Here is a 19165-nt window from a genome sequence, read left to right on the forward strand (position 1 = left end):
TGGGGAATCTCCCCCATCAGGCACGATGTTGGCGTCGGCTGGCTGGGGCTGAGCGGGCTCTGGCCATCCCTGTGCCTGTCCCGATTTGCCCATGGCCTTCACCGGGAGCCTGGTCCTGGCTAACTGGTGTGACTGGTCCTGTGCTGCCTCCCAGCTGCCCAGACGGCCTGCTGGGCCGAGCATGGAGCCAGCAGTGCTCTCCTCCTCCTCCTCCTGCAGCTTGGGGGGACAGATGACCCCCCCTTCCCTTCCCATCCCTTTTGGGACCATTGCCTTTTGAGGTCCTCCACAGAAATGTTTGGTCTTAGTGTGTGGCTTCGCCTTGGCATGCCATGGGCGGAATAAAAACCATTTTCAACTGGTTCCTCGCCCCGGCGAGGGGAGAGGAGGGGATCGTGTGTGCTCGGCCAGACTGGCTCTGCAGAGCCCTGCTGTTCCCGGACGCACAGCTCCAGCCCCGCTCCTGGCCGTGCCCCCCACAGTCCTGTTCCTCCACCCTCCAGGAGGGTGCTTGGGGATGCTGTGAACCCCCATCTGCCAGCCCCTGCCGTGGGGGGGAGGCAGCGGCCAGGAGGGTCCCCAGCCCAGGAAGGGCCACAGGGCAGCCCTTCTCCCGCTGGGCTGGGTGTCGTGTCAGTTTTTCCAGCTTTCTCCCTGCAGGCAAAGTCGTGTGTGCCATGCTCCGGCGGCTGGGACCGCAGTGGCCTTCCCTGCAGGCACTTGGGGCCGCTGGCTGGAGCTGGCTGTCCCAAACCGGCGAGAGCTGCCACGGCCGGGCTGGCCGAGTCCCAGGGCTGAGTCCCCTGTCCACAGCTGCTTCCCCAGGGGAGAGGCGTGGGACCCGGCCTGGCCGGCTGCGGCAGGGTGCTGCTGGCCGGGCGAGGGGCTGGGTGCAGGGGACGGCGGCGTGCGCAGCTGGGGCTGGCTGCTGGCCAGAGGTAAACAGCTCCTTTGTTTTCCTGGAGAAGTACGAGGGATTATATTCTGTTGAGCTCACTCGGTCTCCCACTTCTTATTGTGCAGCAGACATGTAATCATTTAGTTCAAGGAGCTTAGTTAATTGTTTACAAAATAGGAAGGGTGATGATTGTCTCTTGGTAAGGAGGTGAGGTTGAGAGGGGTGTGGTGGAAAGGGGGTGACTTGTCCAGCTCCCAGATTAGGAGGGATTGAAGCCAAATCGTAATTCTGCAGCCCTAGATTTGCGACTTTGAAATGCCTTGCCGTCGCTCCCGCAAGCTGGGGATAGCTCTTCCAAACCAGGAATTTGTACCTCCCTTCTGACTCTTATTAGACGTGCTTAAAAATGAAACGAAGACTGTGCGAGCCTTGTTGGTAATTGTTGTGCAAATGTAATACTCCCTCCAAGCTGTTAAACAGGCCAGTGCTCTGTTTACATGGAGAGGCAGCCAGCTTTCCAAGTGTAATGAGTCAGCTAGATGAACAGAAGGGGTGCAGAATTAATCTGGCATCCGTCTGGCCTTTTCTCAGTTAAACAGGTTTTTGAAGCTCCACGTGAATAGGTACCTACCCCGGTTACAAACAGCCACAAAGGCATCAGGAGTGGGCAGAATTTTTTCGAGAATAAATTGACAGCGTGCAGGCCATGAAACAGTTGTAGCGAGGCGCTGGAAACAACGTGGGGTTTAATTTTGGGCTGTTTGTGGTCAGGAGCGGAGTGTGCCCTGGTCCCAGCCGTGCTGGTCCCTGCGCTCATCACTGGTGTTAAGTGAAGCTGCTTGTTTTTAATATCCTTTCCCGAGTGCAAATTTCCATTGCCCTGCACATCATCTGAATTTCCACTTCTTAGATTTGCAGTGAATATTGAAGGGAATCTGATCAGGTGTGTGCCGACTGTGTGTCCTCCGTACAGACGCAGTGCTCCTGCCCAGTCCTGCTCCTCACAGGCATGTGCTCAGGCACTTGCTGGTTTCTCCTTTATCTGCACCTTAATGAGCACCAGTAGGTGAAACTGAAGGGAAAAAGTTCTTAAACTTTACAAATTGATTAACGATGGCTGATGATCATCAGTGATGATGAACAGTGATGTTCTTGAGGCTGTAAATGGCTGGAGCTGCTTCTAGAGGAAGCAATTGCAGCGTCTGGGACCCCCATAGATGTGCAACACTGAGGGAATGCCTCGGGCTCCGGAGCAGTGCTTTTGGTGGAGTATCACCGGCGCCAGGAGAGCCTTGCTGCTGTGATACGTGATGTCTCTTTAGCCAGCGAGCCCCTGGTTGGGTGTGCGGCAGCACAGAGGCCAGAGCCGCTCACTCTTGCCTTCAGGTTTTGCGAGCTCCAGCCTCTCTCTGCCGGCATCCAGCGTGCCCGAGGACGGCTGAGCTGCCTTTTTAAGGTGCTGTTTTCAGTCAGCCCTTGTGGTGCTTGAACTTTGGCACTTGTCTTGGGCTGCAGGCCCTTCAAGTGATGAAGAGCAGAAATTTGGAGACACAGATTTCTGTAGTTGGTTCCCATGCTCTAACAGAAGATTTTCTTTTTCCATTCTCTCTTTATGGACGTGCTGGGTTGGTATGCTGAATTTTCTGCACTTTCCCTGCTGTTTTTGCTTCCCAGCTGCAGTGATGAGGGGGGCTGATCAGCCTGCTTTTGTCTTTGCCAGTTCAGGTCCTTTCCTGCTCGTGCATCTAAAAGGAAAGGGCTGGTGACTTCTGGTTGGGGGTCCCAAAACTCAGCGCCATGGCTGTCCTTGCGTCGAGCAGGGAGACATGAAGAGGTCTCAGTCCCTGGAGCCTTTGTTACAAAACACGGGTAACCACCATCCCGTAGCACAGGCAAAGGAGCTGGGGCGGAGGATTAGCCACCTTGGAAAGCACGTTTCCTGCTGAAAATGCCTGCTCCGGGATGTCTTAGCACTGTCTGTGCCGAGTGCCTTGGTCTAGGAGTTTGTGCTGCTGCGGGGCTGGGCTGGGGCCTCTGAATCACTTTTTTAAAAAAAAAAAAACGAAAACCAAAAAACACCAAACCCAACCCAACCCAAAGGGCTCTGAAGCACAAATGAAACATTTAAATTATGAAGGGATTTCCAGAGAGCTTCTAAAATACGAGGCTGATGAAAGCACCATGCTAGTGTTCCTCCAGCCCTTAACCCCCTCTCCTGCCCCGGCCGCCGCAGGTGCAGGGACCCAGCACCCAGTGAGATGGTGCTGGGCTTTCCTGGTGCTGCCCAGGAAGGCGGTTCAAGGTCCACGCTGCTTCGTCCCCCAGCCCTGAGCATGCAGGAGGGGTTGGCTCCTCTCCTCTCCTGTTTTCTTTCACTCTCCCCGCCCACAGAATTCCCATCTTGTGATGGAGCGCTGCATGACTTTGTTCCTGGACAATTTCCTGCAATTGTAGCTCTGCAGAAACCCAGCCGCTATTATAAGAAGTTAATGGGTGCAATGTGTAGTGTTGTCAGGTGGCAATTAGCTGGGGAAAGCATTTTCAAATGGTGCCTGTTTATGCTGTTTCAGCGTAAGTATGACGAGACCTTTGCTGTAGGGATTGATGTGGGTCACTTCTTGGAGATATACTGTTGCACGGATGCTTTTTAGCCTCTGGTCTCAGGAGAGGAGATATTTTTGTTCACCTAAAAAGGCCTCGCCTGCCTTGGCTTGAGCCAGTATTTCTGATCCCTGTTGCAGCTCATGCTTCGCTGTATTTCAGATGTCAGTTGTCTTTTCAGCCCTGTAACCAGGCAACACATGGCAGGAGCAGGGAGCGCTTTGTTATTCTCCAAATTGTCTTACCTAAGCCAAGGTATGGCAGCAGCACTGGTGCCAGGGTGAGGAGCCTGTGACAAACTGTGCCGGGAACACTGTGACCCCCTTGGCAATTTCTGGTCTCGTCTCATAATGGAGACGTGTTCAAAAAGTGCATTTTATAAATGGATTTTGTAATTGGGCGAAGTGTGTATTGGTCCTGCGAGCATCTGGAAATTCTGTGTGACAAACTGGAGGGTCAGGGGTGTCCCTGCCCCGGACATGCACCTGGGAGGTCCATCCCCGTGTCCCTGTACTCTGGACAGAGCTGTACCTGCAAGAAACTTTTTGTAGGCTTGGAGTGATGCTGTGGGTGAAGAACAGGAGGGATATTGCTCTCTGTTTGGGCATGATCTGTTTTAGGCTATCCCTTGCACATCAAACAAGTCGTGTCTGCAGCTGCAGGTCCCAGCTCGCTTCTCATTTGGAAGGTGGCAGAAGCCAGCAGTGGTTTTGCCCGCTCTCATCTGCGGTGTGCGGCATTCAGAGGCGCTCAGCCATCCTGGTGTTGCCGTTCAAGGGCTCGGTGGGAGTTTATCCCCATGGGAAGTGTCTTGCCTTTTTTCCCCCAGTGGAAAGATCCTTTTGAGATGTCTAACTTCTTTTTTCCTCTCTCTAAACAGACGGTTGATGATGAGGCGATGGCAGCATAAATGAAGATCAAGTAAGGAAGGCAGAACGATGCCCAAGGGTGGGTGTTCTAAAACACCACAGCCAGAAGATTTCTCTCTCAGCAACGACATGGTGGAGAAACAAACGGGGAAAAAGGTAGCATGTTTGGTTCGCTTACCTTCCTTTAGGGATGCTGCCTCTTATGCCTGATGTCTTCAAGCCATGGCTGTATTTCATGTGGCAAGAGGTTGCCATGGGCTGTTACTATCAGAATCAAATCAGTGTATTGGCTCTCTGCCAGCTGATGCGGTCCACTTCATTTCTCGGTGGCCGCAGTACTTCCCAGGAAGTGCTGCCACTGCGTAGGCCCGACCCGGCCGAGCCATGGGGGGATGCTCTGCAAGATTCTCTTGCAAGTACTGTGCATTTGTAAGCTTCTGTGCACTAAGCCATGGAAGGACCAAATGCAGCGATTGCGTGAGTGCGTGCTGTGCGAGGGAGGAGTTTCTCCTCCTCTGGCTGCAAATGCTGTGCCGGTGTCAGACTCGGCTGGTCTTGCTTCACCCAGAAGTCTGAGCGTGGCCTGACCAGGACTCAGCATGTGAGCTGCTCTGCTGAAATTACTGTTTCTGTGGTTTTATTTGAGGTGTTTAGGTTTTGACTGGGCTTGAGGTGAGGTTACTGAGATGAAATCTGAGTTCAAGGATAAAGAAGTTCATACTTTTCCTCTTCGTTCCCAAGTTCTTGTTTTGCTCCAGGCTTTAGCTCTGCTTCCTCTCATTCAGCTTTTTTTCATCCTTCTCAGTATTGGTAGTTTCCAGTAAATAGTTGTGCAGAATGCTGTGTACAAATGTCACCTTTAAATATAAATTAAAACCTGCATCTGCTGTATTCTGCCAAGGAAACAACTATCATCCACTTCCCTTTGATCTCCTTGCTCCAGTTTCTCAGCATTCCCCCAGGAGTTTCTGCCAGGCCCCGGGAGCTGAAGCCGAGCTTTGCAAGCACCAGTGATGCTGTGTCTCTTGCTCTGTCACTTCCCCTGCCATCCCACCCGCACTGATGACAGTAACTCCTCTTATGACTGAGGTCATACTATTGCCAAAATGAGGAAAATGACAAATAACCGATGGGAAAATCCCAGGCAGAAATTTGATTATCCGGCACGCTGGTAGCACCTGCCCCGTTCCCCTTTCTGTTGGCCATGCATGCGCAAGTCCAGAGCAGGAGCATCGCCTCTGTGCGGGCACTTTGCTGGGCACAGCATGGGGCTCCTGGGAGGGGGGTAAAAACTGGGAGCAGGGGCGTTGGAGGTGAAACAGCTGCCCTGTTACATGGGGAAGATGTCAGCATTTACCCTGGCAAATGAGGCTGAGCCCGGCAGCGCAGGATATGTAAATACGGGGTTTTGTCTGCGCTGCGTAAGAAGCTTAATGTTGGCGCAGGTGCTTCAGGGGGGAGAGGATCAGTTATAATATGAATCAGCTCCCATTTTATTTCATCCACTCACGGTAGCTTAAAGGCTGCATGTTATTTACAGAGCAGGTTTGTTGAGCAGTGCTAGGGACGCCGGGAACTGGAGTTATCTCCCGCTGGCTAAATAACTAGGACACAAATGATTTTATGCTTCCCATTCAGAGGCATCGGTGCAGACCTGTGGAGAGCGGTATTGAGTAAGGATGGGGAAGAGCCTTTCTGCCTGCTTAATTCGGGCCTTCTCAATGGAGAAGGCTCTTGTGCTCTGGGGATGGAGCTGAGATCCAGCCTAGGTGGCCGAAGGACACGGTGCAGCGATTCACCCTGTTCAAGTTAACTCTGAAGTGGGAGCTGGAGCAGTGACTCAGGTTGAAAGCACTCGGGCGTAAGACCTCCTCCTTCCAGACAGCGTCGTACCTGCCTGTCAAGCAAGCCTCTGCTTTTAATTTATCTTGCCCTTGTCAACACTCCAACGGCCCGAGCCTGCTCCTTGGCACAGGCTTGCTGGCGGAGGCTGGCTAGGGAAGGCAGAGCAGCTGCGGCAGAGCCCCGGCCGTGCCACACAGAGGGACCCACACCCACCGAGGCTGCTGGCGATGGTGCACGGGGAGAGCGCAGTGAAGCTATAGCTGCATCGCCACTTGAGTGTTTTCCTCTCAGTGCGACCTTGGTATCGACACTTCTAGCGTTAAACAGGCCTCATGTGCCTGGGCTCTGAAGCTGTAGCACTGAAGGCAGGTGGGGGTGCGGGGTGCAGGGTGCTCCTCAGCCCTGGTGTTGCGGTGGGCTGAGTGCTGCAGGAAACACGTGAGTTCTGCATTTGAGCACGGTACAGCCAGGCTCTGGGGGAGGCTGCCCTTTCTGCACAGGGCTCCTGCTTGATGGAAGAGGGTGTGAGCTGCTCTCTTTCAATTGTAGAGCTCACTGTAAGAGGGAACTCCTCCTAGCTCTCTGCTCCCTGCCCTTCCATGGGAGGGACGTATTAACTAGTGAGATGTCGCCCGAGCAACAAGAGTGAAGTGCTTCAGAGGCTGTGTCTCTGTTGCCCTCCGTGGCCAACAACATGAGATGGTCCATCTGCTTTGCTGCTGTGGAGCAAGGAGCAGTTTCTCCCGGGGTTAGCGGAGGCAGCGGGGCAGCCGGTCGGGCCCTGGCAGCCTTATATGGCTGCGCACAGCCTGCTTGGGGCGGGCGCTCGACAGCCCCGCAGGCTCCTTCTGCTTGAGTTCTGACTGAAGGATTTTGTAAAAATAAGCATGCCATATATGAATAATTCTCCTTTCTGGTGTAGATCCACAGATCCCCATACCAGGAGCAGATTACTCACGACTTAGGCTGTGCAGAGCACCACAGCAAGAATTATATCAGTTGTCGAAACCATTTCCTGATGTGCCTGGGACCGCTTGCTGCGTGGTTACACCGTGTGCTCAGAGGCTGCGGCAGAGGATTTGTCTCTTTATGAGGAAATGCTCCCACTTGCGCAGTTTAAATTGTATTTTTGCTGCAGTGATTGAACTGAATGCCAAGCAGAACGATGTTTGACCACCGGTTTTTGCTTGTAGGAGCTAGCAGAGGTTAAAAGAAGCTTTTGCTTTTTCTCCTTCCTTTTCTCCCAATTTCAGAAAAGCAAACCTAGTCCTTAGTTCTTGATTCTTCTTGAAACTTACCGGGCTGTTAGGGCTTTCCAGCGCAGTATGGACAGGCGCTGGGCTCCGTGTCCAGCACAGAGTCACTCGCCAAGGTGTGAAATGTGCAGGAGCACTGGGTGACTCGGTGACGTTCCAGTGAAGATGAGCAGCCTGTAGTCATTGCAGGGTAATATTTCTTACAAACCTCAATGCCTGAGGCATACAGGAACGGGACTTCAGTCCCAGTTGACTCCATACTTCCAGTGTTTTGTTGCAGCATTGATAATGACACAAATTCAGACTTTTTGAAACTTTATGTGTATGTGTTGTCCTCTGGTTTTGGAATGGATACAAGGGACCCAGATTTAGGGAATACCAGGGTTCACTTTCCAGAATGTTCACTGTGCTCTCGGGGTAAAATTGTGTCCATCCCTTTTTTGTGATGCTGGGTGAGAACTACTCCTGCCACTTCTCTCCCTCTGCAACTGGCAGAGACCCGTTCGGGAAATTACATGCTGCTGTCACTGTTCGAGCAGGGAAACTCCTGCTCTTGCAGTATTTGCTTTTTGCAGCGTGGGTTGTTTTGCCCACGGCAGGAGTTTGGTGTGCTGGCTTGGCATGGGGCATCACCCGGGCGTGCAGGCGTTGGAGCCCTTGGTCCTTTTGGGTTTCTCCTCGCAGGCTGCCGGTGCTGGTTTTGTTCGTTGCTGCTTACTTTTTACTAGCATTGCAACCTGAAACACTTTCAACTCATTTTGGAGAACAAAGGGCTTTGGGGATTTCCATCGCTGGTAATGCAAGTCTTTGCATAAGCGGCTGGGACGTGAGTCAGGTTTTTTCAGTGTGAAGCGCAAGCACGGCTCTGGCGCAGCTCTCGGCGGGCGGGCAGAGGCAGCGGTTCAGCGTTTGTGTGCGGGCACTGATCGCACAGCCCTGCTGCGTGCGACTCGGGCGGACAGAGGGGAGGAGCAGGCTGCAGATGCACAGCCCATCCTGTAAAGCAAGCTAGAGACTTGCTTAGCTTCTCTGCTGGAAATACGGATTTCTTCGCATGGGTTTGTAAGTGGCTCTGCCTCACAGAATCTTGCATTTGGAAAGAACTACGTGTTTGGTTTTGCTCTGAATACCAGTGTTTGGACAGTAATCTGACCTAGCTGGAGTTTTACATGAAAGTGAAAAGTGGCTTTTATTTGTCTGTGTCATAATGACCTGAGCAGATCAATATCGGGGTCTCGCTCACTGATTAGAGATCTTTGTCCTAAAGAGAAGTTGGCGCAGACCCAGTTAAGCCCTTCCACTCCACACACCACGTGCATGGCTTATACCAACATAGCGTCTCGCATCGGGCCAGTTCATGATCAGTTTGTGCTCCAAACCGCGACAGCTGATAACAACTTATGAGGCTTCTTTTAGCTGTAGCAAGTGTAACCCAAGGTGGGTTCAGTTATTCCTGTAGTAAGTCATACTAAGAACATAAAGTGACAGTAGGGGATTTTTCCTGAAGTCACAGTCTGCCGTCTCCCCTTTGCCAAAGCAACTTTTAGTAACGCCTACAAAGGGGAACTTGTTTCTGTTGCTGAGCTCTCAACAGCACCCCCAGTCCCCAAACTCCCTCTCTTACTCTCGGCAAGAGCTGACCCAGCCTTGGAGAGCCCCAAGCCTGTCTTACACACAGACATTCGTACAAGTTTCTCTGCAATGTCAATTGATTTGGATTTGTTCCTTTTGTGAAACCTAGTTCAGATGAGTCTGAGCTTACTTTAAACATGAGAAGACCTAAAAATGAAAACAGCTTTTACTCAAAAAAAGGACGACATTCTTCATTACCAAATTGGAAATAATTAGGGAAGTAAAGCTTAAAATAAGAACATGAAAATGCACGTTGCTTTCAGGAATATGACTCTCCCAGCTGCCTTAATTTCTCTGCGATGGTTTCACCGCCAACTGCTGCAGGCATCCTCAGCGGGTCGCTGCTTTCCAGGGGGGAGCAAAGTTTGGATCTTCCTTGCTCCAATTAGTATAAAAGGTTATCATTATGCTACTGTACAAATTAATCTTCAAAGCAGTGCTGGGACTGCCACCGCTTCCTTCGTTCCTCGCTATTTAGTTTTGCTGAACTGACTGGATCGGCAGCTCTGAGCATTTGGACGAATGCAAACGAAGCATTGCCCGAGCGTGCCCAACGCTGGGTTTCGCAGAGCCGTTTCCATCTCCATGCCGGGCTCACCATCTTGCCTGGGAAGGCTTTTTGCCTAGTTCCTCTGCTCTGTCTCTCCTCCAACATGGAGTCTTTAACAACATTGCAGAACTTTCTAGAATAAGTTGCGTTTTCACCTGTCGGCACTTTTTCTTATTCCCAAGTGCAGAGATCCCGCACAGCATTAACAGCAGCCTGACCTGGCTTGCGGGCACTGCAGCCCCCCGGCACCTGCAGGTTTAGGCTGTTGCGCCGCAGCGGCCAAAGCCAAAGATGAAGGGAATTTTAGAGAAGGTATATTTTAAACAAGCTGTCACCAATTGTTTGCATTTAAGCGGGGTGCAAGAGCAGCAGTGCTGCCAGCCGATGCCTGGAGCTGGGTTGCCCATGAGGCAGAGTGCTTTTTGGGCAGCAGAGGACATGACGTGATGGGTTTGCTCCAGCTGAAATCTGTTTAAAGGTAACAAACAATGAAAAAAATGTAATTTTTGTATTAAGCACAATTGACCTCTTGTTGGAGTTCTCAATGTGAAACCTGGTGTCTGGAAAAAATGCTGGGAGTGTAGGAAATCCCACTGCAGGGTGCCGGGGGCTCCGCTGCATCCTGCCCCAGTGCTGCGAGAGCAGGCAGAGCATCCCGGTACTGAGGTGCAGGAACAGCCTGCCTGAAGGGGCCGGGCGAGGAAATTGCAGTACAGACAGCGAGCGCGGCGGCTGGCAGAGGGAAGTGTCGTTTTTGAAGCGTCAGCTGTGACTGATCCACCTTGGACTCTTCTAGAAGTGTCTCTCCTACTGAGGACTGCTGCCGCTTGGTGCTGGCAAACCCGAGCTGCCGGTGTCGGGCGTGAGAGGTTCAAATGCACCTTCAGAGCCCAGAGAGGTGCCGGGTTTCACCGGCACTGTGATCCTGCGGCTCCCGATGCTGGAGCAGCTCGGATGCCATGTGTGCAGGTGTGCCCTCAGACCTGGGCACCGGGGGGAGAGACATGCACGTGGTTGTCTCTGCTTTTATGCTCTTGTCCCAGGCCCCAACTTCTAAAGGGTAAAAAGGGTTGGGGTGATGGTTGTCTTGAAGCGCAGTTGAAGTTTTTGAGGGGGACGCAGGGGCCATGTCTCTGCAGTTGTTATCCCCAGGGAATGTTCCCCCCGCATCAGCATGGCCTCTCGGATGCTCAGTGGGGTTTGAGTGTAGCGTTGCTGGTTGAGCCTGTGTTAAACTGGGGAGCAACAGGGCAGACCAGCATACCTACTTGCAACAAGGCAGCTCTGGGAGGCAATCCATGCTCCCTGGCCTTGCTGGCACCTCTGAGCTGTTGGGAACAGCAGCTGGCATCATTTGTTGTTGCAAACTATTTTTATTCCCGTCAGAAAAAATAAGATTAAAGCTTTTAAACCTGGAGGGTTTAAATGAAATGCTGGAGTGTTTGTTTTGGCTGTAGTGACTTTGTCCCGTTGCACTGCTGACTCCTGTGCTGAGGAAGGGCTCTCAGCACTGCTCTCAAGCAGGGCTGCCCTTCTTCAGGCTCCAAACGTGCCTTGGCTCCCTCCAACCACAAAAGCCACTGTCAGATAGGTTTGTTTAGCTTGCTTTACCAAAAAAGGGATTCCCCAACCCATTTTTTGGTCCTCACTGGAGCGCAGGCGAGAGGGGCCGAGCATTGGGTGTGCAGCCACAGGGCTGTCAGGCTGCCCGTCGCGAAGGGGACGTGCAAGCAGAACCCGTTGGTCCAAGTAAACAGTTTCTCTTTAACCTGCGGGTGAAGTCTGGTTGCCAGACAGAAACTCAGAAAGAGGAAGGAGCAACATACACAGTGACGACGCGGTCTTGTGACTGCTGGCACAGGAGCCACCTGCCAGGGTGCTGAGTCTGATGCAGACAGCATGACTGGGCTTCTGTAAACAAGGGAATTTCTGTTAGATTTACTTGTCTGAGTTTCCAGCGATGGTCTTGCATGATTTAATGCATTGAGATAATCTAACTCTATATCTAAAGCTTAGGGTCTAGGTTTTGCTAGGTTATTGAAATCAGATCTATCACAAAGCTGCTTGTTCTGGCCTTGTTTATAGAGCAGTGGCACAGTGCTCAATCCAGAAGCGCTTGCTTAAAATAATACTGTTTCTCATGTACAAAAAACAAAAGTGCATGACTTCAGTCTGTATACATTCACAGCATACTGAACTCCTGAAGTTTGAGTTATGTACCAGCTCTTGCTGTTCCTGTGAAAAATCTTGTCTGTCTCAATACTTTGTCTTGCTCGGGATGTTTCTTCAAAATTTCTTCCTGCTGCTTGTACCAGGGAGCCCCCAACATTGCCTTCTTCACCTTGCTGCATGTTAAAATCCAAACCAACCCGAATAAACAAGACGTAGGTTGGCCTCTCTGAGAAAGCAGTAATGCTCAGCCAGCATCCGCGTTGCTTTCCTTGCATTTATGCAGCGTTGGTAGGTTTGTTCTCAAGGTAGCTTCTCCTTCTAAAATCCCAGTTGAAGCTTGCATGGGAGACAGACAACTAAAACATTCAGCCTCTGGGAATGCCTCAGCTGGTGTTTGCACATAGTTGGGACTTAGAGTTGATCAGCCCCAGCGTATCCAGCAATACCCAGCATACCCCAAAACACAGGTCTGGGGGGGAGTGAGCTTTGCCAGGGCCGGTGCTACTGGAACTGCTGCTTCGCTGCTGGATGTTGCCACCACGGGACCCTTTGCCCCATGACGGGGCAATTGCAGGAGCACCTGCGGAGCTGGGAGCACCTGGAGCTTCTTGCCCTGGGATGGAGGGTGCTGCCTGCAGATACCGGCAGGGCCGTACTGGCCTTTCTGGTACAAATCGTGACGCTGACTGTACAGTGCAAACCTTGTAAGTGCATTTGGCTGCCGTGCTGATCCTGTAAACAGTCAGCAATGTTAACAGACTTATCGGCTGCCAGAATATTCTCCAGAGTAACATGTTATCACGTAGGCTCAAATAGTAATGCTGTATTCTTGTGCTAGAAATACTGCAGGCCCCAAGGAGCAGCCCTCAGCTCCTCACATTGAACCAAGGGCCTTAACGCTGGGTTTTGTGTGTGTCCCAGGCGTGTTCTTTGCACTCCCCTCCATCCCACTTCTGCTTGGGATTGGGAGCCTTTCCCAAATGATGGGTGCGGCTGTGATCAGAAACCCTTGGGTTCCCCAGCCCCAGCCTGTCTTCCCCTTGTGCTCACAGCAGGCACACCCCTGCGGCACACAAGGTGTTGGCTCCCGGTTTTCACATGAATTGGTTGCAGGTTTGGCACCACGTGGCAACCTTAGTTGCCCTTGCTCTTCTCTGGTGCTGGCTGAGCTTTTTAGCTCGGTGGAGGCTGCTTTCCGCAAGACACTAAACCCTGGTGCTGGAAACCCACGGTAGAAAGGAGAGAACAAGTGCTGTGTGAGGCTGGTGCAGGACTTTGGGGGTTTAGGTGAATGCAGTCCGTGGAAGGCTCTTATTAATCTGGTCTCTTCTCTTTCTAGGATAAAGATAAAGTTTCTCTAACCAAGACTCCAAAGTTGGACCGGAGCGATGGCGGCAAAGAGGTGAAAGAGCGAGCGACCAAACGGAAGTTGCCTTTCACTGTTGGAACAAATGGAGATCAAAAAGACTCGGATACAGGTACAGAAATGACATATTCCACCCTCAAAACATGAGTGTTGGGGCTGGTGGGGAGCACACAGTGTCCGACACACAGGCAATCCATATTGAAGTGTTGTCTGAAATTTCCTGTATTTTAGTTGAAGGAAGAGGCATGTGGACAAGAAGATAACTGTTTTGGTATGCACGTAGACATCTGGAGCTGAGCGGGTTAATGCCGTTAAGTTCTTAATTATGTATTTAACTGGACCAAGGGGTGGCTTCCCTTCCTTTGGCTGGTGGTCCCTTCTGCTCCGTTTCTAACTAGTCCAGTTCATGAACTGCAGCTTAGACAAGCCAAGAAACGGTGCTGGGCTTGTTAGTAAGAACTTGGAAAATAAGAGAATAAAGCTGAGTACTCTTTTAAAAGAAAAACAACAAGCAGTAAAAAAAATGAGTTTGCATGTGGCTGCTCAAAGTAAACCTGATGCATATGTGTATGTCTGTAGGAATACATATGTATACCTCTCTAGCCACGTTTTGTTGTTTTGAGGCTTTAAACTTGTTGTACTTCACTGTCTTAAACTGAACAATTATTTTCAATTGGTGTGTGTAAAACTGCCTGGAGGCCATACTGATGGGCTGGAGGTGTGACTTTGGTGACTGGACCTTTGAGTGTTCAGCTCGGCTCGCTGGGGCTGATGCAGGTGGTCCTCAGGACCATAAGGATATTAAGGTGACCTGTTTGCCCCAGTTCTTGGGGCTGCCAAGGTTGCAGCATGTTTGCAGCGTGACTGAGCGGCATGTCCTCAATCCACGCCTTGTTTCTGGGAAGCGTTGGTGCCACTATGGGTATTTCAGCCTGGCTGTGTCACGGTCAGGCAGGTCACATCTCGTGGCAGAGAAGTGGCTGGTACTCGTGGCTCTTGCCCACCGTGGTCCCATGTAGCTGCAGAGATGTTGAATGGGCTGTTTGATTTGTAAGTGATTGGGAAGAGCTGTCGCAAAGCTTTGACAAGGAGAACATGATGCTCTTTGCTTGTAAGGGGCTAAGCTACGGATTTATGGGCAGAGGTTTGAGTAGATCTTTTGTACATTTCTAGGAAATACGCATTTGGAAATAGTTCTGGTCAGGTAAGGATCAATAATTGTGCGAAGAGAGAGACTGGACTAAGAGTTGGGAATATGCTTATAAATGGTGAAAGATGTTTTGCTGTTACTCTCCGGTGAGCATGTGAGGTGGTCTGGCATGGGATGCAGCGCATCGGCCTTCCGTGAGCTGTCGGCCAGTCTCCCCTGGTTCAGAAACTGGGAGGGCAGAATTTAAAAGGTCACGAGTGCCACCTGGGACATGCAGCCACTGCAGCAGTGAGGGCTGCTTCACAGGCGAGGTGGCATGTCCTGGGGCTGGCCCGGCATTTCCGTGGGTTTCTGTGTGCTGGATGGTGATTTTCACGGTTGCTGAACTCCCTGTCCGGAGAGAAAGTTTCAAAACATTGATTCATTTATTAGATGACAGCTCATACTGATGGCTGTTTGCATTTGTGCAGGCGGGCGAGCAGATCGCAGAAAGGATAAATTGGGGTTTGCCGTTGTGGGAGACAGGGTGGTCCCGGGCCACTGGGGAGCAGACGGGGTTACAACCCAACGCGGGTGGTGTTCAGCCCCTCCTGACAGGCATGAGGGGAGTTTGTGGTGCTGTAGTTTCACTTGCATAAATGAAGGGGGGTGTGTCACCTTTGGAGGGAGGATGGCCAGGGCAAGGCAAAGCTGATTAGCCAGAACCACAGCTTCTGCTTTTTGTCAAGGGTGTTTCTGCCATTCGATACTTGGTTGAGAATTTAAATGCAAACTCGCTTCAGGGCTGTCTGACCCTCGTGACAGCTAAAATGTCATGGTAGGGCTCCATCAGCTCGCTTTCCGTGTCCCCCAGCAGCAGTTATCTGCTTTTCAGAGGGCTCTGGTCTCTCTCTGGCTGTAGAGATGTTAGGAATGTTTCTCCTGGCAGCAGCGAGAAGGAAACCAAATTAAAAAGAGAGCAGCAGGGCAGGGGGCAGAGTGCTGCTGGGGGGAGGCTGTGGCTGCTGCAGGGTGCAGAGGGGCTGCAGCTCAGCCCGTGAGACACCCCTAGCCATCAGCTCCCACGTTACCCCTCTGCTTTCAGCAGGCGTGTGACTTGATCTTCTGACACATCTTCCTCTTCCTCTTCAGGGCTTGTCCTTCCTGGGGAAGCGGGGGTGCAGGCGGCAGGGCCGAGCCGAGGGGCAGCAGCAGCCCAGCTCCCTGTCGGCACGCAGGACAGCCAGAGACAAGGAGGTGGTGGTTGTGCTCCAGGATGCGTTTAAAGACAAGCTGGGCTCGACAAATGCTGGAAAGGTGTAGGCGAGCCTCTAGCAACCTGTTTGGTGGAGACTGAAGGGAGGAAGTGACTCAGCCACAGGGGAGGAGGAGATAGCAGCAGGGAGCTGCGGATAAACGCACGCAGAGTCAGGCTGATACTTAGCAGGAGCCAGTTTCTCTTCTCTGAGATCTTTTACTTCAGGAACCAGATGCTTGAGATGGGGAAAGACTTACTGGCACCTTGCTCTCCTCTTGCACCACCCCACTGCAACCGTGGGGCGTTTCAAGCCCTTCTGTTCCTTGGCCTGGCTCAAGACCGGCTGGAGCAGGTAGAGGCGTGTTCATCAGTGCACAAGAGTTGCATGCTTCATACGGGGGCGGCAGGGTGCCCCCGAGCCTGTGCACGTGTAATCAGTGGCACTCATCTAACGACACGCACCGGGCAGTGCACACTCAAGCCTTCATGGCTAGCAGGCTGCCGGAGGACGCTTTTGTCTCAAACAAAGGGGCTGCAGTGCACACACCCTGCAGCCCCTGCTACCTCCCCCCTGCCTGGGCAGAAACACTGTTTGCCCGCATCCCTGGAGGAGGAGGAGGCTGTTTTTTCTTGTTCTGTTCCTAAACTTTGGTTTCAGCTCTTGGGAGAAGTGGGATTGCAACATCGGTGTTTGCCATGCCAGTTGCAGAGTTGACCTTAGGTGATTTATGTAATGCAGTCGTGCTTCCTGGGCTGCTGCACACAGGCTGTTGCGTGTGTGTGAGGGTAGTTTTGCTAGGGTATTCCAGAGCAACATGGAATTTAGCTGTAAGGATGTGGAGCTGGGAGCTAGGAGAGCTCTCTTTTTGCCTGTAGTGGGCTATTTTTTCCCCTTCTTAAATGTTTAAGCAATAGCGTGAATCCTCGTCCCGATTCATTGCAGTGACTCATTTTCCTTAGCACGGTGTATCTGTTGCTTTTTTTCCCGAATAGCTCTGGCTCAGCTTTGACATCTGTACACTGTACGTGGGGCAAGAAGGCATCTGTTAATGGGTTTGCCTTGCCGTCAGAAGGCAGCGAAGCCCCCACCGGCCGGGTGTTGGGCAGCAGCCGGGTTGCCCGTCAGAGCCGTCCTGTGTTGGCAAGATGTGCTGCAAGCTGTTGGCGTGCCGTCCGGTGCCGGGACAGCCAGTGAGAGCCCGTGTGTGTTATTGCCTCTGTTTGCCTCCTCGGTGCACGGGCACCGTCCCCTCACCAGCAGGTTGCAGACGCTAACCTATGCCTCTCGCGTGCGCCTGTGCCGCCTGTCACCGGGATGGCTTTTCCAGTTGCACCCAGGTGTTTGCCGGGGATGCGTGTGGTCCTTCGCCCCGCTGGAGGGGGGCAGCTCGCCTGCCCCTCCTTTAACCCTGCTCTTGCAGCCCACTCCTTGAGCTGGCTTAGGAGGGTGTGCTGCTGGCAGAGTGCTGATGTGTTCAGAAAGCGAGCAAGTAAGCGATTTCGTTCTTGATCTGTTTTTATTTGCAGCAGCCCACTGCCGGCGTGGCGTGCCTTTACTGTGTCCTGATCCTGAGCAAGCACTCCCAGCACTGCTCCAGGTTTGTTCCTGTATGGAGACGGGCTTGCTGTGAGCTCCTGGAGGTGCTACTGGCCAGTGCTCTTTTAGTATCATTTTGGTACAGTAGGTTCAGTGCTAAATCTTTTCAAAATTATCTCCTTCAAAATGGTTTCTAGAGCAACAATTCTGGCTCTGGGGTTCCTCGGAGTTAACTAAATAAACTGTCTTTAGAAGGGGAAAAATTGCGTAAAGCTGTGAGCTACCAGACTCTGCACGTTACAGATCCAGCACTGTGGGAGCAGCATCTCTCTGCCTGAGACTTCTTCCTTCTCCTTTCGCTCGTGCAGCATCTCCCCACATCCACAGACGTTGCCGAGAGCCTACGTGCTGCCTGGCAGCCACCAGACAAGTAAAGCCAGCTTTTTTCCCAGAAATTTCAGCAGCTTGTGAGGCTTCGTGCAGCTCCTTGTTTGTGTGCTGCCCTGAAAGGGAGGTGAGGCATTTTAAAAAAGAAATACTAGAAAACTGTAATATTAAGAAGCATGCGGAGGAGCGTCCTGCAGAGACGAGAGGGCGAAGGGGGACAGTCCTGCTGGGAAGCCACCTGCGGGAAGGCGGCGGGAGAGGTGGGCACGGGCGGCTGGCGCAGAGCGGGGGGCACCGGCGCTCCTCCCGGTGCTGGTGCCTGCGGCACTGAGCCGCGGTTGAGTCATGGGCTGACTCAACGGCACCAGACTGCTGGCACAGGGCCGGCGCTCCCGCCTCCTGCGCAGCCTGCAGAGCCGGCGGCAGCGCAGCGGCTTCGCGCGGGCAGCTTTGCTTACCGCTCTGTGTCGTGCGTACCAGGTCAGGTAATGCTGCTCGAAGGTCAGCTGTGAAACGCACAGTCCGGAGTGCAAAATTAATTATATCCACTCGTCCTGCAGTTTCGTTTGCTGGATGTCAGGCTGTCACTTGAATCCCTTGGCTCGAGGTGGAGCTGTGGTTTCCAGGCCTTTAGTCATCACTGGGGAGAGTTAGGGCTTGGTATGAATCTGTGAGTTAATTTTGGCTGCCGAGAGCTCTTCTTGGGAGCTGGAAAGACCTGAGCAAGGTTGGGTCAAAACTGCTGGTCCGCAGCAGTGTGGGGTGCCCCATTACCTCCCTGGGTGCAGATGGTCTGTCTCTTCTGAGGATGCTCTCAGGAGAAGTGAGGAATACACTGGAATTTATTTTACTTTTGCAGGGTTACTGCTGGGGTTTTGTGCCTCTCTCCCCTCGACTTCCAGCGCTGCTTCTTGGGCTTGTGCAGAATCATGAGGACAGGGTTTGTGTGTGTTTGGTGGTGAAGTCGGTGCCTGTAAGAGAGAAGCTCAGTTTTGTCCAGATCATGTCCAAACCTTGCCACCACTAAATAATACCCAGGGTTAAATAAATGTACTCTTTAAAGCAGAGGCACTGAAGCCATCCTGTGCTCCCGCTCGCTGCCATGGCCACGCAGAGCTAGTGCAGCGTCTGCTGCTCTTGGCTGGTGGGAGCTGCAGGTGGGGTGCCCAGCCCGCAGCCAAGCGCCTCCCTTGCTTCCCAAACACCAGAGAAATCCTAATTGTGAAGTGTTTTGTCACAGAGACTTTCATGTCTCTGGCAGCTCTTGAGCTGAGTGCTTTGCAGAGCTGAACTCTCCCTACAGCTCCCTGAGGAGAGAGTGGGGGGAGGCAGGAGGGGTTTGCATGCTCTGAAAGTGCTGCGGGAGGGGATCTTGCGTGGGTTGGATGCAATGTCAGCCCGGAGGGCGATCAGCTGAAAGCTGGAGGCCTCAGGTCCAGCAGTGATGCCAAGCTGCCTCCTCCTCCACAGCCCAGCAGCGGCACGCAGCCGAGCAGGAGCCCTGTTGTGTCCCGCTGCCTCTGACCCGAGCTGTGCTGCTTCCAGGCCCTGGGAGGGGTCATCGGTGTGTGGTTTAGCAGCATTGTGGCTTCAGGTCATGGGATTTCTCAGCTTCACTTGACGTTGTTGTTGTTGTTGTTGTTGTTGCTACAGTTGTTTGAGTTG

General features: G+C 52.4%; 1 protein-coding gene across 8 annotated transcripts in view; it reads left to right on the forward strand.

Moving 5' to 3' along the window:
- ANKRD11 (ankyrin repeat domain containing 11) overlaps positions 1–19165 on the forward strand; it is a 159889-nt gene that overhangs the window by 115103 nt on the left and 25621 nt on the right. For all 8 annotated transcript variants that reach the window (XM_056361032.1, XM_056361031.1, XM_056361037.1 and 5 more), the window contains 2 exons: positions 4380–4524; positions 13163–13301. In XM_056361032.1, the coding sequence (XP_056217007.1) occupies positions 4438–4524; positions 13163–13301 (226 nt within the window). In that variant the 5' untranslated portion in view covers positions 4380–4437. The remainder of the gene's footprint in view (positions 1–4379; positions 4525–13162; positions 13302–19165) is intronic.

The sequence above is a fragment of the Falco biarmicus genome, chromosome 15, assembly GCF_023638135.1.
Source record: "Falco biarmicus isolate bFalBia1 chromosome 15, bFalBia1.pri, whole genome shotgun sequence".
NCBI lineage: Eukaryota > Metazoa > Chordata > Aves > Falconiformes > Falconidae > Falco > Falco biarmicus.